The sequence below is a fragment of the Polypterus senegalus genome, chromosome 11, assembly GCF_016835505.1.
Source record: "Polypterus senegalus isolate Bchr_013 chromosome 11, ASM1683550v1, whole genome shotgun sequence".
In the NCBI taxonomy this organism is placed as follows: Eukaryota; Metazoa; Chordata; class Cladistia; order Polypteriformes; family Polypteridae; genus Polypterus; species Polypterus senegalus.
In genome coordinates this window covers 8,895,191-8,920,613 of record NC_053164.1, presented here as the reverse complement: position 1 = coordinate 8,920,613, position 25,423 = coordinate 8,895,191, and the positions used below count along the sequence as shown (strand labels likewise).

Below are 25,423 nucleotides of genomic sequence, written 5' to 3'. Positions count from 1 at the left end.
AAAAAACAGGACACCGAATAAGAGCAGTTCACTTCTCAAAATGGAATGGTTGCTCCCGTGAACTTTTGATTACCAGTCAACAGCTGATACCACTGCGCAATGTCGCACTCTAACACGGGTTCTTTTTATGCGGTTATATTCTTGAATAGAAGTGCATTTGTTCTATTATATTTATATCTTTTGTGAATTTTGGACTTGAGGCTTCACACATTATACACTTCATATCTACATTTTGTCAATTATTACTAAAACATGAAAAACGTTTCTGTTTTAACGATGTGTTTATATAAACATGAAATGCAAGTGTATACTACGATATAGTATTTATAAAAGGTGTCATTTTGCTTGACTTCTCCATCTATACAACTGACACGCAGGTATACAGACTTGAGCTGAGAAAACTGTGCGGCGGTGGGGGAGGTTGTGATAGTAGACTGCTTGCTGCTTATCGACACATTTACAGGACAAAAGACGCTGATGGAGAGGAGCGAAGCGATTTAAGGTGGGACGGATCTACGAGTTTTTTTCGTAGGCTCTGGTAATTCTAGTGTTAAAGAAAGCCAAGTTATTTCTCCTATGGGATTTCTTAGCACCATATCACTAAGGGAGTGGTATCGCCTTTTTATATTATATCTATATAGTTCCGGGTTATATAACAAAAGACCTTATTCCAACAAGGGAGCTAGAGCCCCCTACTGGATACAGTGTCAAATGTTAATTCTTCTTTTGTACATTTAGACCTGTGTTAATTATGTTAAAACTCTACGCATATATGCTTAGCTACATACCTGCATCATGACTTCATATTTTGTCTAAATTAGCTTAACAGAAAACAATATGTTATGATGTGGAGAATGAACTTTTCTGTTCTAAAACAGCATGTGCTTAATGCTCATGAGACTACAAGCAAACCCCACAGGAAGCACAAAGAGCTGCCATTGAAATGACACCAGTGGCGCATGAAAGTACAAGGCACAGAGGAAAAAGAAAAAAGGTATACAAAAGAAGTGAGAGCTGCAGTTACTTCAAAATGAGTTCAGCAAAAAAAACAATGGCACAGCTGAACATGTGCAAATTTGCACAAAAGTTGAAATTTAAAGGGCAAACTAAAACTGTATACCTTTATAGAATACATATGCACATTAAAGAACCAGCCTGAGGAGGCACACATTATACCTTGGTGGTACTATGGAGACACATAGCTGTCTTGAGATGCAAGAAAATGTCATGATATTTACAACAACTTTTATTAAAATAAAAACCACCGAATACTTACGTGGCTGTAGTAGTTGCGGTATTTTGCAGCTAGTGGACCATAGGATGAGTGGTCTTCCATGTTCCACAAACGAATAGTGTTGTCAGAGGAGCAGGTCAGAAAGGAACAGGACGGCAGACAGGCCTTAGTGGAATCTTCCAATTCGGGGTATGTCTGAGATTTAAAAAAAAAAAAAAAAAACACACTTTGACTGCATGAGGTGGAAATAAATCCTATTACCATGAAAGCATCCATGTTTCCTGTTCATTATAGCAAGGATGCATGTATTACATAATGGGTCTCCTTGCTTGCCACTTGAGAACTCCTACTGCATTACTTGCAATCCCCACCGTTCATCCAGTTTCAGGATGTCCAACTCAAGATTGTTGAAGGACACAATGGCTGCTGGTTTTTTTCACCCTCTTTGTTAATTAGTAACTAGCTACTACTGGTTATGGAACAACAAATGAAGTTCACTCTACTTGGAAGTGCTTTACTTCTTAAGAATTACAATCCTTAATTGTTCTACTTTTCCCTTGACCATCAGTTAAACGAGATGATGCAAAGTGACAAGAGTTGCAAACGACTCCACACCAATTTCCTAATGAGAAATCAATTCCTGCTAGTAATAAAACACATTTTTTCAATTCTATGGCTTCTAAGGTCAGGTTTATACTTCACGTGACACATGCACCAGCGGACGCTCCTGCTACGCAAGTGTTTTACTGTTTATACTTGTGTGCATACTTTACGTAAATCTGGAAGAATCCACAAGGTGGCAGTGTGAGATATCATCATGGTGAGAACAGGTTCAGCTTTGCTGTGTTGTGAATTGCCTGGAACACCCATTAAATTTCGATGACACCTTACTGCAATATCTCTGAAAAGGATCAGCTCATCATAAGGTGAAGACAAACACTCACATACACTTGGCATCATTTTAGTGTCACCAAATCTGCATATCTTTGGAAGGAAACCAGACAGGGAATACCAGCGATGTGACTCCCTACCACTTCGCCCCCATGTGTATAATTTAATAGTACAGGTAGTCCCCAGGTTAAGGAATCCGACCTAAGACTTACGAACGGGGCCACAGCTGCAATGCATGCGCCTCAGTAACTGCCGCTCTATCATCTTCGGCCTGGGGACACTGCAAACGGAGGCTGGAGGGGGGCAATTTCACTGCTCGCGCAGTGTAGCGTCCCTCGTGCAGCTCCCAGCGGTTTCACTTATACGGCTGACCTGTTTGTTCTCGGTGGACAGCTGGTAATGCTACAAGCGGTGACCCGGTTGTGGCTGAATGGAGGCCATTGAGGGTGAACGGGGAAGTGGTGGATAGCATTGTAGTGTGCCTCGGATCGCTGCCTGTTGAATGGTTGAATGGGGGTGGTGGTGGGTGATTCACTACCCGCCTTTGGCCGCACCGTGTTTGTTCTCGGTGGGTGGACACTGCAGGCAGCATACTGTAGTGGACGAGTGATGAACCCCCCCTCGCCACCCCTATTCATTCTCAATAGCAAGCCTGCTTGTACTGTTACGCACATAGCAGAAATTTGACTCTTGACAGTACATCAGACATGTTGATGACGGGTGCCTGCCTGCTGTGATTGTGTGTACAGCGCTGTGCAGAAGAGCTCATCTTAACCTTTTGTCTTCACCCTTCAACAATGTCTCTGAAACACAAATCTGATGCAAGTGCTGGTGATACAGGAAAGAAGAGAAAAACCATCACCATATAAAATAAAGTAGAAATAATAAAAAGGTCACAGAGAGGTGAAACTCCATCACTCACTGGTAGAGCACTTGGTTACAGTCAGTCAACAATAGCATTTATTAAAAATGATGGACCTGTTCCGACTTACATACAAATTCAACTTAACAAACCTACAGACCCTATCTCGTAGGTAACCCAGGGACTGCCTGTATTCATTACTAAAATTAATGATTTAGACACAGCAGCGCTACCGCTCCGCTCCCATATGTGTAATTTAATAGTATTCGTTTAAACAAAGTTAACAATTTATCTGTAAAATGTAACATACATACTTTAATGCATTTCATCATGAAAGTGATATCTATACTAATAAAAGGCAAAGCCCTCACTCACTCACTCACTCATCACTAATTCTCCAACTTCCCGTGTGGGTGGAAGGCTGAAATTTGGCAGGTTCATTCCTTACAGCTTCCTTACAAAAGTTGGGCAGGTTTTATATCGAAATTCTACGCGTAATGGTCATAACTGGAAGCACTTTTTCTCCATTTACTGTAATGGAGATGAGCTTGAACGCCGTGGGGGCGGAGTTTCGTGTGACATCATCACGCCTCCCACGTAATCACGCAGCACATAGAAAACCAGGAAGACCTCAAAAAGCGCTGAAGAAAACATGCATTATATAATTGAGAAGGCAGCGAAACAATAAGAAGCGAGCGAGTGACATATACAACCATATTCATGAGTTCTGCTACTTCGGAAACAAAGCACGATGTAAACCTACACTTTAAATTAAGTTCATAGACAGGCTGCGCTGGCGTTTGTAATTTAGTGCCTGCCCATATAAGGACGTCCGTCAGCGGCAATCCAATAGCAAACTGCCACTAAATATTCACGGGTGAAGGACTGTGTTTATGGAGAGGAAGATGAGATGGTCAGGGTGGTGTTTGACACAAACTCAGCGAAACTGCGAGAGAAAGTTTTAAGTGCCAGGACTAAGGTAACATTAAATACAGCCATGGACATAGCACGAGATGGCACCAGCACAGCTGGGAACCTTCGATGCATGTACACCGAGCGGCTCACGGAACTGACGCAGTGCACAGATAAAAGCAACAGTTCCAAAGAGCTGAACAAAACCGAATTACACAATTGAAAAGGCAGCAAAAATATGAAGCGTCTAAAAAGCATATTCATAAATCCAGCTACTGCGGAAACAAAGCACACGGTGGAAAAAGTCAATGTCCCGCTAAAGGAAGACAGTGTAAAAAAAACCGTGCATGCAGTGTGTCAGGTCTCAGATAAAGAAGAAGACGAGCTGTTTATTGATGCAGTAAGAAACGAATCGATGAAAGAAACCTGTCATCTTTACAACGATTGACAAACACGGAATGTAACTTGAACACAACACATCCTACAAATACGAACCTGATTGAAAGAAATAATGATAATCAAATCCTTGATGACAGCAACACTCAGTAACACTCACAAAACAAATACTGTATATTGACAGTCATGTTACGTTATTTTTAAAATGTTCCCTTTTCTTTTCTAGCTTTTTAACACACTACTTCTCCGCTGATACGCGGGTATATATATATGTATATATATATATCCGATCTACATACTCGAATAATGGATACTTTATTCGCCATCAATGATTGTTTTGGTAAAGCCATACTCAGTGTATTCATTAGATGAACGGTAAAAAAGTAAGAGCGAGGGAGGATGCAGGCTGTAGTGCGCCAACTCTATCTGAATTGCGCGATCACATTTCAAAAATATATCTTTTCAAGTTCTATTTAGTCCATATTTGTCAAACTCAAGGGCCACGGGCCACATCCGCACGGCGTGTAATTATATCCGCCCGAGATCATTTTATATACTGTATTATTGTTATTAATGGCCCGGGTATATGAAGCGCTGGTAACACAATAAACTACAGATCCCCTAATGCAGCGCTTCAGCTGCCTTGCCAACACTTATTGCGGCTAGCTCACGCGATGCTGGAGAGAAAAGTTCATTCTGAAAATAGAGCCTTTAAAAGCGATGGGAGGCTGAGTATATGTTTACTGAACCCGTGTGTCTCATTTGTGGAGCTAATGTGGCTGTAATTACAGAATTTAATCTAAGACGGCACTATGAGACAAAACATCAGGGTAACCTGAATGCAATGCAGAAGATACAGAAAGCAGAATAATTAAATAAGAATCTGACACTTCAGCGGACGTTTTACCGTGCACAATCACAAAGTGATTTCAAGTGAAGCTGCTTTTATGAGAGACACAAATGCACCAGTGCAACTTTCCCACTTTCCCTGTTGCCAAGTAATGTTAAACCAAGTCGTCACTACGGTGTTCCCAACACGCACTTTGCTGATAAACTGAGCGCACTGAGTTTGCACGGCGCTTTGGTGACTTTGAAGAACAAAAAAAGTCCGTCTACATGCGGCTCGAACCTTGTGCATGTTTGGTAGCACATATCTGTGTGAGAAGCTCTTCTCAGTGATAAAGACTAACAAAACAGCACACAGGAGTCGCCTCACTGATGAGCACCTGCAATCCATCCTGAGAATCTCCACAACACAGAACCTCACAGCAAACAGAAACGAACTTGTGGCCAAAAAAAGATGCCAGGCGTCCAGCTCTAAAATGACATATGAGCAAAGACAACTGAATGATTTGATTTGTTATTGCTGAAAGGAACACATTTTATTTATATTTCCAGGTTTTGTTATGCAGCATGTTCATATTTGAATTTGTATAATTTTGACAGGATATATTTTTATGGAGAGCAAAATCTTTTGGGATATTTAAAATCTAAGTTTATTTTTTATATAAAATTACATAAGAGTAAAGAAATTTGAATGTTTGTTCTTTTAACGTTTACTTTATTTCTAACTTGTATAATTTAGACAGGATATATTTTTATGGAGAGCAAAATATTATAAGTTGTTTAAGGTTTGAGTTGATTTATTCAGGAATAATATTCCTGTCTGTTTTTACCATTCCTACCAAAGATATTTCTGTCGACTAAATAAAAATTCCTTCTATTTAAAATTTAAATAGAACTTGAACAAATACGATAGTTCATAATATCCACGCAGACTTGCACATAAGAGCGGGAGTCATCCGTTTTAACAAGCAGCGTATTGCACTGATACGAAATAGCTGTGTGTGTATATATGTAGATATGTATGTATATGTATATATATATGTTTATATATGTGTGTGTGTATGTATGTATGTGTGTATGTATATGTATGTGTATATATGTAGATATATATATGTATATATGTGTATATGTATAGATATGTATATATATATGTTTATGTGTGTGTGTAAATATATATATATGACAACAACACTCATCACTCACAACAGTGACAAAACAATTACATTGACAATCATGTTATGTTATTTTCAAAATGTTTCCTTTTCTTTTTTATTGCTTCTTTAACACACTACTTCTCCGCTGCGAAGCGCGGGTATTTTGCTAGTCAAGTATAAATCTAAGGGTTCTAAATGTGTAGAGAGTTCGAATATCACACATTTAATGTGTTCTGTGTGGTGATCTATTGCCGTTTGCCGCTGCTGTCAGGTCAGGAGGAAGCCTCAGAAAAAAAAAAAAAGACGGCACAAAAGATGGTATATGAGACTTTTAAAATGTATCGTGTCATTACGATTGGGGATATGCGACGCTTGAATATAAAAGCACCACAAATGCATCTGTATTTCAGCATTTTGCTACACTAAATCGAACCATTCATCAAACATCGAAGCGCGCACATCGATCCCGTAGGATCTGCATAGTGGCTTTCTGTTACATGTAGATAGTAAACAGAGACTCTGGCGTCACATTCCAACTTTTATCACAATGCACCCCCTGACTTGTTGGTACTGCAACTCACACAAGCGTCGCTTTAATTTCTGAGGACCTGCTCAGAGGACGCATCAAATGAACGCTGGGAACATGTGGTAGTCATGATGCGTGCACATACGCGCTCTGAGCGTGAAGTATAAACAAGCCCTTAGGCTACATCCATGGTGCTTTTAAACAAAAATAATCCCTGTCCACGCTAGCATTTTCACACTGTTTACGAGAGTCTCTCTACCAACACTCAAATGACTCAAAGCGCATATGACGTAGCCATTCACGTACACTAGACAAGCACACATTGCTGGAAACAGTACAAGAATAAGTTCTCCTCGAAGTGACATATGTGCATAGCATCATGGGATTTACTGCTAAACAGTAGAGACTGGTAAATGGTTTGCCTCTTGTGCACAAAGAGCAATTAAGATACAAGCACATAAGCAAGTTCTCTACGTCTGCTGTGTTGGAATATGGTTTTCTTCCATGAAGGCAAACAGAACAGTGAATGAAACATTGTAAGGAGCAAGGTCCAATCGGGGAAGAGTTACATGTTAAGCACTGACCAATCAGAGGATGATTAGAGTCTACATTTTCAAAACCCTTCATAACTTTGAGCCGCGTTTTCAGATATATATGGGAAAAATATGCTGGGGTAGTACCAATAAACGGCAAGAATAGACTAATATCTGCATTTCTAAACGAAAACATAGTGATGTGGATGTAAGCCTTAGTGTTCTCATGCTGCCAAAAAAGTATTTTCGGAAAAAACTCGTCAGAGGTTATTCTTCATAGATGGACCTGGCAGCATATCCACTTATCCATGCGCGAGCAGCAGAGCCACAAAGTGGTTGGCGCATAGCACCTTCCCTGGGGTTGGTGAGCGAAGCAAGCAGGGTGCAGAGCCCCCTAGAAATAACTTAAAATTTCAGAGATTATGTAGCAAACTGTCGATTCTCCAAAGGATGCCGAGACTTATCAAGCAGAATTGAGAACATGACTGATGCCTGGATGAACGAGAACCCTGATGAAGAGTACAAGACTGACCTCCAAGAACTAGTGAGATTTGACATGGGATGAACGGGAAACTGGAGTAAAACAAATTCAGACACTGACGGACATCCTCAACTCTTCAGGCAAATGTCAACTTTTGTCGACACGTAGCCCTGATTGCAGATGCTGACTAAAGTCGACGTTCAGGGGCAGAGGGCAAAAAAAAAAAAGCTGTAATTGTTGATAAAACTCTCAGTTATGTTATAGGTAGGCACTCTTTGCTAGGACGACTGTTAAACTCTTTGACCTGATATTGAGTCCCTGCGTGTGCCTGAGTAATATAGAGTAAACAATGGCATGGACCTTGGGTGTGAGAATGAAGGGAATGTACAAAGCAAAATACTCTGGGACGTAATTCATTTATTTTTTGCATACTATTGCTGAATTGGACTCCGATTTATCAAAATCCAACATTGATGCAAATGATCTGGAGATCGAAAACAAAAAAGTCTGGCACCTGTACCAGCTTATCATGCACCCGATGCATCCTGGCAACGTTCGCCCTGGGAGGACTACACTAAACTAGGTGGAATGGCAGATAATGTGGTATCAGCTGAATCATTACAGACAGACTAAAAATGTCAGAAGAATTTGAGTAGGTAAACATAAAATACACCTATGAAAAAAGATTTAAAAATAGTATGGCATGGTAGAAACATGAAAATACATTTTACAAGAAGGATCTACAGTAGGAGTGAACTCAACACTATCTACCATCCAGCAGGCTATACAGAAATATTCCAGGAATTGGGTAATAATAATAATAATAATAATAATACCACCGGAGTACCGTGAAGTTCTCCAATATGTTGCTAGGTATGCCTACAGTCTGATTAATCAGTCCACCAAGTAACATTGTGCTGAGCTGATCCATGGGAGGCAAGCTGGTATCTGGACTTGATTAAACGACAAGGCGTGCGGGTGGGCACTACGGATTACCAGTCACTTGAATACTGCAAGCGTTTTTTTTTCCTAGATAGTGCCTTCCAGCTTATCAGACAAACAGGTATGTAATAAAAATGTGAATTAACATACTGTAGAGGCTCATGGAACATAAAACAGAGTGACATTTGTCATAACTAAGTAGTCTGTGTTGTTGATGTTTGGAAAAATATTCAGCCCTGAGACAAAAATAATTAGCCCTAAAAAGTTATATCATATATTGGTATGCTTTAGGATTGATTCCATGGGTCCTTCATTTTAATACTAACAACATACACCCTCAAAATTATCTACTTATTTGTATAATGTTGAATATCATTGAAAATGTTACACCTAAGAACAGCTGGACTCGCAACAGAATAATAAGATCATCTCGATTCAAGAGCCGGAAAGGAAGATCTCAGTCACCTACCTCAACACACCAGACACAGGCACTGTGATACAAAGCGGAGTTCACCTTCCCAACTTTCTTCATATCCTTGACATCCCAGACATAAAGGCTATGATCACTGTACACACACGACAGCCACTTTGTAACGGGGTCAAAAGCCAATGCCACGGCATCTGGGTAAACAGCACCTGGGATCTGGTCAAAAAGATGTCTGAAAAACACAAAGAGCCTGATTAGCAGTGTGCAAATGTGACAAAGACTTTAATACTGAAAGAAAGAAAGAACAATCAAATTATTATAAAATGAAGATTTGTCTGAATCTCAAAGATGTTCCAAAATATGATAAAAAGTACTTTAGACAAATGTGATCAAATAAATCACCATGCCCATCTAATTCCACATCAATATCACCCTGTGAGCTCTCAAAAAAGGGAAGTGGATGGCAGACGGAGTCCTACTGAAAATGAACAGAACATACTTAACATGTTACTTGAGTATACAATGCATAACAAGTTTATTCCAAAATCTAGAAATTTGGTGAAATTAAATTAAACTCGGTACTTGATTGAAACGAAGTAGCAAAGTAAAAAACATTTGACTAAAGTGTAAAAGGCAAGTAACTCCGCTGCTGACTTCAGGGTTACTGAAGACATGAGAGTAGCAGTCAAAAAGAACACTAGGAAAGCTAAAAGGGAGTTGGAGAGAAATATTGTGCAAAAGGTGAAAGATGGCCACAGAGATTAATTTCAACACAGTAGAACCTCTGGTTATGAACATTTCAGAACACGTACAAATCGGGTTACAGCCAAAATTTCGCATCTGTTCCGGACCACACGCTCTGGTGGCAAACTAAAACACTGGTGGCCAGTTTCCCTACGTGTGTTCGTAAGTGCCAATGATTTCCCATTCTCTTTTGTTTGCGTATACAGGGCCTAACAAAGCAGCTGATGCTGCAAAAGGAGTTACAGTGTTAACCAAGCAGAGGCCTCAAGTGTTGGAAGAGGTGGAATAACTGTTGTTAGTGTGGTTGAACGAGAAGCACCTTGCAGGGGGACAGCGTAATTTAGGCGATGTTATGTGAGAAAGCCAGGAAGATTCATGGCGATTTGCTGAAATAAAAATCCTTCTTTGAGTGGCAAAGGTGAGGCATTTAAAGCCAGTAGAGAATGGTTTCGCAAGAGAAGTGAAATTTAATTTTTTTCCCTGTGCTTAAAACTCATAAAAAAGTGTTTACAGTGAGCAGTTCGTAAGTAACTAGCGCGACTGAGTTTTCTCTGTTGTTCAAGGCTTTCTCAGTTTTTTTACATTTAGTTTACTATTAAACTGTGCATTCTATGGTATAATTAACTATTTCTGTACTTAAATATATATTGATATACAGTTTGTATGGCCTGGAATGGATTAATTGTATTTGCATACAATATTATGGGGAAATTATGCTTGGGTCGTGTCCAGAGTTTTAGAACGAATTACGGTCGTGACCAGAGGTATTTAAGTAGTCAAAGAAGACTGTGAATGTGATGTGAATGGAAGTACAAGAGAAGAGTAAGTGAGGAAGGCCAAAGAGGAGGTGAATGGATAAAATGAAAGGAAAAGGGTCAGACTGAGGAGGTGCAGATACGAGTTGCGTAGGGAAGGTTGATCAAGCAAATCAACCTCACACAGAGGTGGGAAAAGATGAAGAGGAAAAAGAAGAAGTAGTCAAACAAGGGTGATGTAGGATATGAGGTGCATTTAAAACAGCAGGGGAACAACCGAAATATCTCAACCGTAAAATAACAAATGCCCTAAATCTTCCTTTTAATAAGGTTTTCAGAAAGCTTTTGACAAGTTTCTACATAAAAGGGGTTTGTGATGGGTGGACATTCTTACAGAACTATCTGAAAACACCAGGAACAAAAGGTTATGGCAAGAGGAATGCTTTCACAATTAGGTAACATGAATAAGTGGGCACCCCAGGATCAGTGCCTTGGCCGTTGCTCTTTTTATTATATATTAATGTTTGGGAGAAGACTTAAAAAAAAAAAAAATAAATGCTTAAGCTTGTAGATACTAAACTAGGTGGAATGGCAGATACTGTGGAATCAGTTGAATCATTACAGACAGACTAAAAATGTCAGAAGAATTTGAGTAAGTAAACATAAAATACACCTATGAAAAAAGAAAGGTTAGATTTAAAAACAGTATGGCATGGTTGAAACATGAAAACACATTTTACAAGAAGGATCTAGGAGTGAACTCAACACTATCTACCATCCAGGCTATACAGAAAAATTCCAGGAATTGGGTAATAATAATAACACCACAGGAGTGCCGTGAAGTTCTCCAATATGTTGCTAGGTATGCCTACAGTCTGGTTAATCATTCCGCCAAGTAACATTGTGCTGAGCTGGTCGAGTGTGTGTTTCGGACGTTTATTCTACGATTGTGCATGGGACTTGGGTGATTTTTTTACATTCTCGTATATGAAGTATAGGGAAAGTATTGTAATTGTCCAAATATTCAACCTCGAGATTTGGATGAATCTCAACGTTTTAGACCTCCCAGAGTCCGAAAATACTATTTTTGGAATTCCGTCTGTGTGTGTGTGTGTGTAAACAAACTAACTTAAGTACGCTTTCATTTAAGTCAACCAAATTTTGCATACAAGTATGAGGTACAAAACAGATTTCTATCAACTTTTCGGCTATTTCCGCTAACTGGAAGTGGTACTTAACCTTTTATTCATGCAGCTGCAGAGTTCGACTTATTCAACTTTACTTTTATATTAATTGTTCAAATCATTGTTTAATTTGTTGTTGATTTTTTTTTTAATGTACATAATATAAAAATAATCATTGTCTTGCGGTTTACTCCTCAAATATTCATTCCCATATCTGAGTATACGGGAAAGACGAGAGAACACTCCAGATTTTTTTTTCACCATGGTAGACTTTTAAGAGATGATGATGACGACATCTTTCAGTTTTGACAGCCTTGTTCATTAACAGTTTTCCTCCCTGTGGAAAGACTGTCAATCAGTGACATTTAACCGAACTGCTGAGGCATCTACAGAAAAGCAGCAGGAAAAAACATCCAGAGTTTTTAGCCGAAAGCAAATGGATTGTTGCTCTCGTCCCACCGTATTCTCTAGATCTCACACACTTACTTTTTCATTTGTGAAAATTTTTAGAAAAAAAAAACAAAAAAAAAAACACTGAAGGCGTAACGAAAAACGAATTTGTGAAGTGTTTCCAGGAATGGGTGAAGCACTGAGACGCAATGGTTGCAGAATATTTTGCATGCGACTAAAAGGAAATCATTATAAATTTCATCATGAAGATTTTCTTAAATTTTCCTTTTAACAGATCTGAGAAATTTTGGGCCTGCCGACACACAGAGGTGATTAACGAGTCTAAAAGAACGCTAGTTTATATAGCGCCCACAAGGTGTAAACTGCAAGTCAAAGGAGATTATGCTTTATAACACTAGTGAGGTCTCATCTGGAGAGCTGTGCTCAGTTTTAGTCTCCATACTGCAAAAACACATAGACGAGGGAGATGTCAAGGACTTGGTAGGAGCTATGAAAAAAACTGAAGGAGTTTAAGGTGACATGACTGAAGTGAAAGGAATTAGTCCAGTGGATCCAGGCTGTTCGTTTAAAACAAGATCAATGAGAACATAGCGACACAGTTGGAAACTTAAGGGTGAATTTCTCACAACCTTTATTTAGACAGTTCTTCACACAAAGAACCATAGACGCAAGGAATAAGTGACAAAGTAGTGTGGTAAGGAGTTCAGAGACCTTCACATCTTGACTGATGTTATATTTTGGAGAAAGTGGGTTAATAGGATTGGCCAGCTTGTTCAGCTGAAAAGCCCGCTTTTGTTAAAAACGTTTCCCATGTTGTAACATGCAAAACTTCAATAATGTAAGATTTTTCAATACTTTTCAGCTTTTATTACAACTTCTTCTGCATGGATTTTCTATGTAGAAAGTATTATTCTGATTGCCTAATACTCCTAAAACAAAGAATGATTCTTCCATATAAAATATTACATAGTGACGTAAGTCAAAGAATCTCAGTTCAGCAATGATTTTGGGAAAATTGATTCTACACTTTATTTCTGTATTAAATCAAAATCAGAGCCTTTTCTTCTTAAAAGATAAAATACTATATTCTTGATAATGGATCAGCCTAATTCATTGCTCAAAGTGCAACCACCTGTTGTCTACTAAATAATAAAACAATAGCAATAAAACACTACCATTTCAGTGCGTTTTACTCCTCTGATAATTCTGACTGATCAGTTTTGGCTTTAGTGACGCGAATGACAGAGGAAATGCTGGGCATGACAGGTTGAAGAACACGAGGAGAAGTTAAGGCATAGGAGGCACGCTGAGAGTCGCCTTCAAAGACAGGACATATACTCAAGAATACAAATGACGTTTTCACAATGGCTCATGGAGGACCCTTCTACCATTGGTGGAAGTCAAAAAGTGGACAGGAGGCAAGCAAGGCACCTTGAAATGATGAATCCTAGAAGCAGGTTTTACGGGAATGCACTCAAGAGAGGGAGCCCCGGGCAAGGGAGGCTCAGACATACCAAGGAAAAGGGGTACGAGGAAAGTCGAAAGTACACGTAAAAAAAAAAAAATATTACGAACCTTTGAATTTAGAATGGTGATGTGGCTAGTATTAAAATAAATCCCTTATCTTTTCCATCATGTAGAGGAACAAGTGGAATCAACAGTTATACCAAGATAGTAAGCTGCCATTGATTTGTCATCTGCAGCCTTTGGCTTTGAGAGTATATATAGAGATACAAAAGGATTATGACTACTAGTATCTTATCCACCTTATCAAAGTAATATCAAACGGCATACATCAGGGATGGTGGCATGGTGCACTTCAAACGTTAACACTGAGGTCTATGTTGACTACTCAGATTTCAACCTGTCTTAGACGGACAGTACAGTTTGTCCCAAATAATTTCACAAGTAATTGTGTTCTGGCCGCTGAAACAAGCTATGCAAGTTTAGAGGTGACTTCATCACACGTAGTAGGCAAATGCAGGTCAATCAAAATGACCACACAGTTTTTGTTTAGTTTTAATGGTGATGCACCCAAGTCATCACAGGATACTCCACACATCTGCTCCTGCAAGGAGATGAAATGTGCCTACATAATACTTTCCACAGGCATCTGGAAGTACTGGGGCACATCTCAGAAAAACAAACTTAACTGGCATTCACAAAAGGTAAACTAATAAACTAGTGCGAGGGCAGAAGAAAAATGTGTTCAATGCTGGAACTGACATCTCACTGAGCTAACTGACAGCCCAGGAAGTGCAGTGGGAAAGTAAGCAAAATAATGGATGTTAAAATAGAAACCTTTTTATAAACCTTTATAGAATTCCTCAAACTGCAGAAACACAATTTTGGCTATGCTTTCAAACACGGCATGGAGGGTATCAAGAATCAAGTCATTAGACAGATGTTGAGGGAGCTGGTGTACAATCACACGCCTGTTTGTCCACATGTATGACACGCTATCACAAAATACCTGTAATAATGTGGCTGGCCCAACTGTCCTTTGGGATTCACACAATCGAACTTCAATGTAAAGACTTACCCTGGGTCAGTCCCTAGTGCAATGTCCACTCCCAAGTGGTGAGGCTTTGGCAGGCTGGTGATGTAATGAAGGTTCTGGGGATTAAAGATCCTCAGGGTGCCATCTGCACATCCACAGAATACATAATCCTCACTTGCTACAACGCAGTTTGACACAGGCGACTGCAACATAAGAATAAAGAGTAAAAACATCAAAACACAGCGTGAAAGTTTTACGATGCGCATACTGTATGTTAAAGCTGCATGGAAAGAATTCACAGTTACAGTGAGGAATACTTTTAAGTAAATTATTCATAAAATAATGAAAACTTCCCCATTCAGTTAAACATTTTTATATCTATCTATCTATATCTCTCTATATATATATATATATATATATATATATATATATATATATATATATATATATATATATATATATATATATATATATATATATATATATATATATATATATATATATATATATATATATATATATATATATATATATATATATATATATATATATATATATATAGTGCCCTGTCAGCTCCTGGGAGAGTGGAAATCTTTGCGAATGAGTGTAATCGCCGCCATCGAAGCGTGATTCTTTTGGTAAATTGCACTGCACGACTATCCCTTTAGGTGAGATCAGGTCACTAAAACCCTGCAATGTTCAAGGTTGGTTTTGTGATGAATTCTTTTAAGAAGGTGGAGGGTTTACATCTAAGAAGACTTTTGAGTTTTGGACTTGGGAATTGTTTGGACCTTCTGTCCATTAATCACGGAAGAGCAGCATCCACATTTCTCAGAATAATTTTTCTCTTAAATCACAGGCACATAGTGCAAGGTTGTCGGGCAGAAATTTTCAGGATCGCATAGAAAATGTAATTTCTTTACCATTGCGGTCGTGTAGCGCCTTTCACAAGGAATCTGCTACCGAGAGATGATCCAAATACATTTAAGCTGCTTTTAGTGTTACTTACCTGTTGTGTTATAGCACCTTTAAAATGTACTTTACCCGAAAGCACTCCAGATATGCTCAATGCATCTTTACTTCTTACGTGTTAATGTTTTACTGTTTAATAATTTATATACAACATTTTATTTTTTTCCCTTTCACTCAGTGAGCAAAGCCACTGGGTAATCAGCTAGTTCTATATATTTATATGGGACTTTTCTCAAAGCTCTTTCCACATGGAGTGGGGAGCCACTTCAACCACCACTAATGTGTAGCATTTGCCTGGATGATGCAACGGCAGCCATTTTACTCCAGTAAGTCCACCACAGATAACCTGGTGAAGTGGTGAGTTGGTTCAACCAATTAGAGAGAGGGGATGATTAGGGGGCCAAAATAACTAGCCTGAGTTGGTCAGCTTAGCCAGAATACAGGTAAGTGCATGAAGAAAATAGGATAATGAAAAGGCTCTCAGTGGGGAATGGGTTCAACATTGCAACTGAAACTGTTTGCCAATCCAATGCTGGACAAGGCAGGAATTTGTCTGGATATACAGTGTCTCGTCATCTAAGAGAATTAAGACTCAAGGCCCATTCCACAGTGACCAAGCCTCTCATCAGCAAAAAAGAATAAAAATGCTATACTAGCCTTTGCTGAGGAGTAAGTGGACGGAGTGTAGAGTGAGAAATGGTCCAAAGTTCATTTAAAAAATGAAAGCAAGTTTAATTTAGTTGTTTCAGATGGGGAATGTTACATTCTGCATCAAAGAGGGGAAAGACTGAACCCAAAGTGTGTGAAGAAGTCAGTAAAGATAGGAGGAGGAGGAAGAAGTGTAACTGTGCGGGGGAAGCTTCTCATTAAGCTACACGGCAAGGTGGATTGGTGCAGGGATTATTTTTCTTTTATTCTACATTCAGAAAAAGCACAGCAGCATGATTTTTACATTTATAAGACATTTAGAAATATTTCTGCTTTTGCTATTGATTTAAATGCTCAACTCTCTTTTGTTGATTTCATTATATTTTGCCCTTTCTCTGTGCTGTTTTTCCCCTTCATTGTATCTTATTAATGACAATTAAAAATGAGCAGAGCAGACACGCTGGCAAACAACATTCAATAATCAAAGGCTGCAAGTACTTTAGCATCAGACCCACTAATTAGTAAATAACGGGTTACTTAAACAATTAGAACACCTAGAAAACTAGGATGAAAATCAAGGTGAAAATATTGTTAAAAAGAAAAAAATACATAATTTCCATATAACTGCTTGGTACATTTCAATATACATCTCTCTATTATAAAAAATAATCTTGGAAGGGAGACAAGATGTGATCTTCTTAGAATACAATTTGACATCCCGTGAGAGACACTTTAACGTCACACGAGACAAGGCAGTGAGCCATCATTTAAAACAAGTTCACGGACATCTAACCTAGCAGTTGTTGGATTGCTTTTGGCAGACATACTTCATGTGCTCCCAGCTCTTAAAACAACGACAAGCAACAAGCAGAACACGCAGCTCGCCAGCAACAGAAAGCCAGAAGATGATCCGACTGCTACTCCTTAGCTTGCGTTCAGCCAAACCCCCCCTCTCACCCCACTTCACAACACGAGCGACAGAGACGTGAAGTGGCAAAAGGACAGCTGCTGTACAGGCTTTTAAAATGACCGACGCGTAACGCAGCAAGCAGAATACGCAGCTCGCCAGCAGCAAGTCAGCAGGTGATCCAACCGCTTCTCCTTAGCATGCGTTCAGCCCCCCCTCCCCGTTAACAATGCGAGAATATACGTCGTGCAGAAAGAGATTTAACCACGCCTGGGGCCGGAAATAAAGGACAAGTACAATATTGTTTTTACAAAAGTTTTGAAGTAAAAGTGAAAATAATGCATATGCAACAATTCCCATGAAAATTCTCTTTAAACTGTATATCCGGTAAACCAAACCCAAGGGTTGGCGAGCGGAGCCCCCTAGTGTATATAGTTTTTTTTTTTTACCAAACTTAGTTTTCTAATTTCTATATTGCTCCCAAAACACAGAACTTGTGATATAACACATCACTTAATTAGCCCAGGAAGAAAAACCTGCAGCCACAGGGGGTCCCCAGGACTTAGTTTGGGAAACACTGGTGTAGACTATCTACGTCTAGCTAACATATAACTAAAAAGAGGAGGTAACTTTATATAAAGTCATGTTTATAAATCTTTGTAAACATTTACATCTAACTTCATATGGCATAGTGATGTTGTGCTTAGCTTTGTTTATATTTAATTCATCATTGAGCTCTGAACATGTGAACTGGAGTGCACTATTTCACAATAAATAAACTGAACACAACAGTACACACATGGTTAATGGACGGGGTCATCTGTTTACTGTAAAACTGAACCACTATGCTTAAAACTTTGGCCAGGTCTTCAATTGCAGAGTCGTGTAAACACCACTCACCTTGAGATCAATCCAAGAATCAAGCAACCTCTTCTTGTTAAACTGACAAAGGAGGCCAGAGCTGGTGATACAAAAAGTGTTGCTGGCCATCCTGCCCTTGCCACAGGCAACTCCACAAAATAATTTATTTCTTTGTTCCCCTAGTAGGCCAGAGCGACCAATGAGAGGCACAGTCCCATTGACCTGCAGTGTGAAGAAAGAAAGAAAAAAAAAAAAAAAAAAGTCAATAATTGAACCCTTAAACCGCCACATACTTGGGGGTTAATGCACCCCTGGACTCCAAATACTTTTTTGCTGCACTTTTTAAGTAAACGTCGCAATTCACAAAAAAAGTGAAACTTTATTGGAACACATTTTTGCCATGCAAAGAGTATCACAATTACTGCAACACTGCAAAACTATTAAAAAAAAAAAAAAACTACTGCAACAATCTATTTTTCTATGTAGAAGGTGCAACGGACGCCATTGATGAAATTCAGTAAATTACCGAGCCAGCTGCTCTTGAACTGGCTGCACGCGAGCGCACAGAGGCCAATGCTGATGCTTGCAGGCTCGTCTACTGCAACGGCCGAATCCCAGGGACAGTGAGGGTGCAGGGGCGCCATTGGTCATGAGCTGGCTGCTCAACGAATGTACGGCACAGACTGCTCAGCTCCGGTGTGCTTTGGGAAGCGACTAGAGCCGGTTGCAGCGTTCAATGAATTTACATCGCTGAATATACTCTGCTTCAGCGTGCTGGCAAACTGCACTGGGAAACAACTCAGCCGGTTGCAGAGTTTAATGAATGTATGTCGCCAAATCTACTTGGTTCCGGTATGCTGGCAAAATGCAGTGGGAACAGACTATAGCCGGTTCCAGCGGTTTAAGGGTTAAATAAGCAGACCACACAGCAGCAGACACCAAATAAACTCCCAACAGCCTCCAAATGAAAGTGTAGGCCCTCTAAAGCTCTTTGCAACATTTTACTGTAAATTGTGTTATATAAAATTAAAGAACAAAATTAACTTTAAACATGGAGTGGTATTCATATTGGAGTTTTCACCAAAGTCACATTTGTCAAAGTGAAGACAAGTGCCGCATGCATGTTAGTTAACTGGTGCTGCCCTCTGAAACAGGAAATGTTGAACTCACAGCTGAGCAATTCACCAGTTCACGGGACTGCAAGCAAGATGACATGAGCTATGAGTAGACAGAATAAATATTTCCACATTACTGCATAACTGCCAAGAGATGAATGCCAACTTACTCTGCGCTCCTTGGACGCGTCAAGATACCAGAACTTGACATGTCTGTTGCCCACTGTTACAAAGTAGCTGTTATCTTCAGAGAAGGAAACTGCTGTAACCTTACTGGAAACTTTGTTGGATGCAATCACAATACCTTTCTGAAAAAGAAGAGAGACAAATGAAAGCTCTTTAAACTTGCACTTCCATGATCACTTGTTACACCAAACATTTGAAGTCTCCCAAATACAACTTTCCGAAACGTACAAATGTGTGGCATGTGTGTAGTTAAAACATGTTAAAAATAAACAGAACCTACTGGAAAAGGCTCACTGTAAAAAGAGATTATGGGATGGAATTTGAAGACATCACTGGGCTAGTGGGAAAAGTGAATAAATGATGTAGTGCTACTGGTCGATTTTATTTTGGGGGTGTTCTCTCGCTCACTGTTGCAACCAGTCAAGCTAAATGTGAGGTTCCAAGAACGGTCAGCTATGTCTGCAAAAAGATGCATTTTAGCTAAACTGTGTGCCGTTATACCCATTTAGAACTCCTGTTAAGTGACATCTTTTTACTGTTAAGCAAGAGCCACATGAGATGTGGATTTTTGTAGTCAATACCTCCAAAACAGTAAAATATACCAACATGACTTTGATACCAGCAGAAACACAGACAAGGCTGTATGGCATTCTAGTTCTGAGTGCACATCTCCCTTTTATAAAAAATATCTTCCGACGATACAAGACTTTTTTCCTGTGACGAGATGTGATCTTTGGAAGAGAGACACTTTCATGTCCCGCCATACTTACAACCTTTGGAAGCAAGTTCCATGATACACATGCAGAGCAGGTTAGAGATAATGGAAGTAGGAAAACTCGAAAGTTTAAAAAAAAAAAATGATAGTAAAGATTGCATTAGTGCAAACGGAAATTGTTACTCTGCGAAATAACAGAACAGCGAAAAGAGATCGCATAGTGTTTGAGGATGTCTGGGAGACAAGAGAGACAAGGCAGTGAGACAAAAAGGATAGCTGCTGCACAGGCTTTTAAATGTTTGAAGCGTCGCACGAAATGCAGATCACGTGGCACGGCAGCAGCAGGAAGCCAGCACGTGATCGAGAAAAGAGGAGGAAAAAAAAACCCAACTGTTATTTGTTTACCATTGTATCACCGTTTAAGAGGGGTTTCAGAGGAGTGACCGCGTCTCCTCGGAGTGCAATCAACCCACCTCTTCACAATGGCGCGCAGTGCTGGCATGAAGGGGTAGGCAAGTGAAGTGCAGATCACGTGGCACGGCAGCAAGCCAGCACGTGATCGAGAAAAGAGGAGGAAAAAAAACCCAACTGTTATATGTTTACCATTGTATTACTATTTAAGAGGGGTTTCAGAGGAGCGACCACGTCTCCTTGGGGTGCGTTCAGCCCCTCTCTTCACAACGTCGCGTAGCGCTAGCGGGATGGGTGGATTTTAGGAAGCAAAGCGAACATAAACAAATTAAAGTTAGTTAACATTACCATCTAATTGTAAATGGCAAACATTCCACACCAGAATATATACAGACCAAAATCTATATACATATATATTTATAGATATACTTTTACGGTCATTTAAAAGTTTTAGAACACCTCCGTTTTTTTTTTCAAATTAAATCATTCGAAATGCAATGAATGACCGAAAATTGCGAAAAGGTAAATAGTAAATTGCCAGATGTTTACATTTTAAGTTTAGGTTAGCAAAAACTGAAGAAAAAGGAAATTTCAGAATATTACAAATGGGCTTTCTTTAGGGAACAACTAATAAGTTATAAACATACAGATGTTCTGCAGCAATTAAAGTAAATGAAGCCTGGCAAGGTTGAAGCAAACCATTTGCACAGGTGGCGCAATTTCTGTTGATTACTTAGAAAACCCCTGTGTGTCTTAAAGCAGAGTTAGAACAGACTTTTACTATTATATTGTACTGAAAATTCCTTGTGTTCTGTTCTGTGTATTGACCCCTCTTCTTTTTGACACCCACTGCATGCCCAACCTACCTGGAAACTGCCTTTCCCAAGGCTTCTTCCATTTTTGTTTTTTTGGAGTTTTTCCTTGTCTTCTTAGAGAGTCAAGGCTGGGGGGCTGTCAAGAGGCAGGGCCTGTTAAAGCCCATTGCGGGCGGCACTTCATGTGTGATTTTGAGCTATACAAGAATAAATTGTATTCTCAATTTGAAGTATGACTTGGACAATATTGTAGTTCTTGAAAATGTTACATTTGTCCTTCCTTCACCACATTTGCTCAATGGGACTGAGACTCCACCACCTTTTCCTTTATTTCCTGCTCAAGTCAGTAGTAGCAGGCTCTTCTGCCATCGGCTGAGCTTTTTGTTGAGCATGCAAAAATCGACCAAACACGGTCACTTATTGACTAGTAGAAATTCAACCTGCCGGTGTAATAGGCCACAACGAGCATAACAGTGTTTTTGTTGCTCACCGCGAGTGCGTGCCTTGTGGCGAGGTCAGCGCACCAGCTTCATATGGTAAGAATAAACCAGGGCTTTAGCCACCTTAAAAATGCTCTCCTTGAGCTTCAAGAAACTTGTCCCCATGCTTCTGCCAATGCAGGAATTTTTTTTTCTGTACTTTATCTCTTGTTACTGTGTTTAGAGCCTCCTGGGTTTTTCCTTGGTTTCTTCCACAGCAGCAAATCTTCACTTCAGTCTCAATTTAAATTTCAGGAATAAAAAGAGGGAGCGAGGTTTGGAGAGTACACATTGTTTTTGATTATGCTGTGAGTGCAAGTACGCCATCATGCTGTAAAATGCAACTTTGCGTGCACCATTTCTCCAGACACTTTTTTCTTGATGTGCTCAGGTAGATGCCTCAGCGGGACAATGTAATGTCTCTGAATAACAGTCTATTCACGGTGAACGTCAATGTCATCATCTCTCAAAAATCTGCCATGGTGGCTTTGAGATTCATTATAAAAATCGCCAAAGTCGATCAACTTGACAGACTGATTTACCAGATTGAAGTCATACGATACATACTGGCATATTCAGGAACACCACCCTAATCCGTTACTATTTCAAGAATGGTTAGATCAACCCTCATACACAAAACTGATTTTTTTATATTTCTTAGCAATGCAAACGGAATGATTTGAATGGGGAAACCGATACCAATTAACTTGAGAAATTCATGCTGAGAAAGGTTCAGACATGCACTGTACCTTGATTCAGTACTAAAGTCTAATTAAAATGGAATACATTTCTATTAAAAATGTGTACATTTGATACTTATCAGGCAATATTTAATCTCTATATATTATTCAAATGGTAAAAAGTAAAGACTCTCTCTTCTCTATTTTAGTGCATACAAACCTAAGAGAGGTTAATAAACTGGTTGATTTGGTATACCTGATGCAATTCTTTTTGCAGTTTGGATGTTGAAAATAAATTGACCGGTATACTAAAAATTAGTAGAAAGCTTGTTAACACGTTTAAACATAAAACGCATTCTATCAAAAAAAATGTGTCAGCTGCCCTCTTCTGAGTTTCCCTGTTGCTATTTGGGGATGAGATAAGGGGGGGGGGATGAGTTACTTTTTTTTTTTTTTAGCATTTGATGCACCAGAATCAAATGTTAACATATTGAGGAACGGAGAGGCCGATGCACCTGACATTGGAGTTGGTCAGCATGGCTGAATTCAGACATGATATAGCTTTCACCTTTCTTGTGCTCACAATGACTAAGATCTCTTACAATACAAACTAGAAACCATCTGATTTTGCAGAATACACATGAGAAAGAATTTTTTTTTAATTTAATTTAACTCTTTGAGGGTTGAATATTTTTTCCCAAAAAATCCCGTTTTTCTGGAAACCACGCAAAGCGATGTTTTACACATAAATCAACATAAGACATCGATTGCTGCATGCTGTGGATGCTGTCGGTGCCTGTTTGGCAGAGGTGGCTCAATGGCCAGCAGGAATGAGCAGCAGGCCACCTGCCTGGCTTTTTTCTGCGCTGCAGGTGGACAGCGGTGGCGGTGCGATTGGCTTTGTACCTCTCATTACCGTAAGTGGCGATCCTCCCAGACGAACGTTGCCGTCAGCTACACGACCGCGTTCAGCACCACGATCAGCTGATGCTGGCACCTCACTTTCGGTGTTGATCTCCATCTCCAGGTCACTTGCCTCAAAATTTGAGTCTGAGAAGTCAGAGTCTGATTCAGCAGTAATACGCAAATTTTGCTTTGAGCATTTGCTTTGGTCTCTCGCCAGATGTCGGTGCCATTTCAGAGTTTTTTTTTTGCTCTTCGCTATTCATGCATGCACAGGGAATCGAGGTCAGATCAACTAAGCTAATTTTCCTTCCAGCAAAGAGATCTGAACTAAAATGTAACGGTGAGTTTTGTTGCAGTCCACAGCTAATTATCGTCGTATGCCCCTGAATTTTGACAAATGTCAACATCCGCCCTGAAAGAGTTAAACAGAATATGGGGATAATATTAGGGTTAAGAAAGGGAAAGAAGTCCCAGGCATGGCAAGGAGGCGACGCTCACAGAAAGTCCCCATGCATTGTGCTTGATTTTTGAAGGTTCTGCCATCTTTGTGAATGGTGGAGAGAATACATGCTGTATTCGATTGTCGAGCTTTATGTTTATGAAAGTTTCTTTAAGACGACACCTGAAGGATTCTTTGACCAGTATATCCTTGCAAGTGCGCCCTTGAAATGCACAATATCAGCAGCTGTTGAGAAATGGTGTAGTACTGGATTTGGGGAAGTGTACTTAAACCAAGAAACCTTTCCATCCATACCCAAAAGGTTGCAGATAAAATGGAAACAAGTCATTGATGCAAGAATGTCCCAGGCAGGTGGATCAGCAAGGTCTTATCAGCATGAATATGTTATGACATGTAAAGGATGGCATCACTGTTGGTGAAGGATGTTTTCGGTACAGCCTTTAAAATGGACAGTAACATTCTTTCACAGCAACCTTGAATCTTCTTCTATAATACGCTACCGTGGCTGTACGTTTGTCCAGGATTTTAAATCCCCTGTAGCTCGCAAACTATTTGGCCCAATTGACCTGAAATTTGGTACACTTATGGAGCTTTTCCACTGCATAGTACGGCACGACACGGTTCAGTTCAGCTCACTTTTGGGGGGTTTTCCACTGGGAACAGTACCTGGTCCTTTTTTTAGTACCACCTCAGCCGAGGTTCCAAGCGCCGAACCGTTACCAAAACGTGACGTGTAAACTCTGCTGGTCACTGATTGGCCGGAGAAAATCGTCATTACTGCGTCACTGGCTATTCTTTTCTTTAAAGGTACACACACGCGGAAGTTTGTGTCCCGTCTCTCCATCGCTGGACGCAGTTTGTTGCATAAGTGGATGAATGTTTCTTTAGACATTCGAAAGTTCTCCAGCCACTGAGTGTTTGTAAAACCGGGAGCAATCACATCCCACCACTCTGAAGCACGGTTAAATGTCCAAACAGATGGTCTGTTGCGACTTTTTGCAAAATGTGGAAGATCTGTAATATACAGAATCAGCATTTTAATGTTACACTGGCAGTTAAGTTCATTTTATGCTTTGCAACAGTGATAAAAGTTAGCTAGTGATGTGCTTTTTTTAGATGCTTACCCTTGCGCGTCGTCGAGCTAAAGTGTTGTCGTTGTCTGCGTGTTGTTGTAAAAGTTCCACGGTGTCACGGCAGTAGAGGCGGTGCAACTATAACGACACGTGAATAATCCCGCCCACTCTAAAGCGGTACTAAACTGCAGTCGAAACGCAAACTGAGCCAAACCGAGCCGAACAAAGGTGAGCTGTACTGAACCGTGCTGTGCCGTACTATGCAGTGGAAAAGCGCCTATATACTACGTGACCTCTACTGTCCGCTTTTGGGGTGATGATCGGCCGTCAAGATTATTCTTCTTTTACCTTTTATTTTATTGTAGAATCAACTCTCAGCAGCGGCCAGCAGGGCGGC

The 25,423-nt window shown here is 39.8% G+C and overlaps 1 protein-coding gene across 1 annotated transcript in view; it reads right to left on the bottom strand.

Annotated features, from left to right (window-relative positions):
• The window catches only part of wdr62 (WD repeat domain 62), a 188,952-nt gene that overhangs the window by 87,424 nt on the left and 76,105 nt on the right, over positions 1–25,423 (bottom strand). The window contains exons 6-11 of the mRNA XM_039770094.1: positions 19,472–19,609; positions 19,357–19,383; positions 18,226–18,408; positions 14,841–15,001; positions 9,247–9,436; positions 1,277–1,429 (exon numbers count right to left, since the gene is read on the bottom strand). Coding sequence (XP_039626028.1) covers positions 1,277–1,429; positions 9,247–9,436; positions 14,841–15,001; positions 18,226–18,408; positions 19,357–19,383; positions 19,472–19,609 — 852 coding nt within the window. The remainder of the gene's footprint in view (positions 1–1,276; positions 1,430–9,246; positions 9,437–14,840; positions 15,002–18,225; positions 18,409–19,356; positions 19,384–19,471; positions 19,610–25,423) is intronic.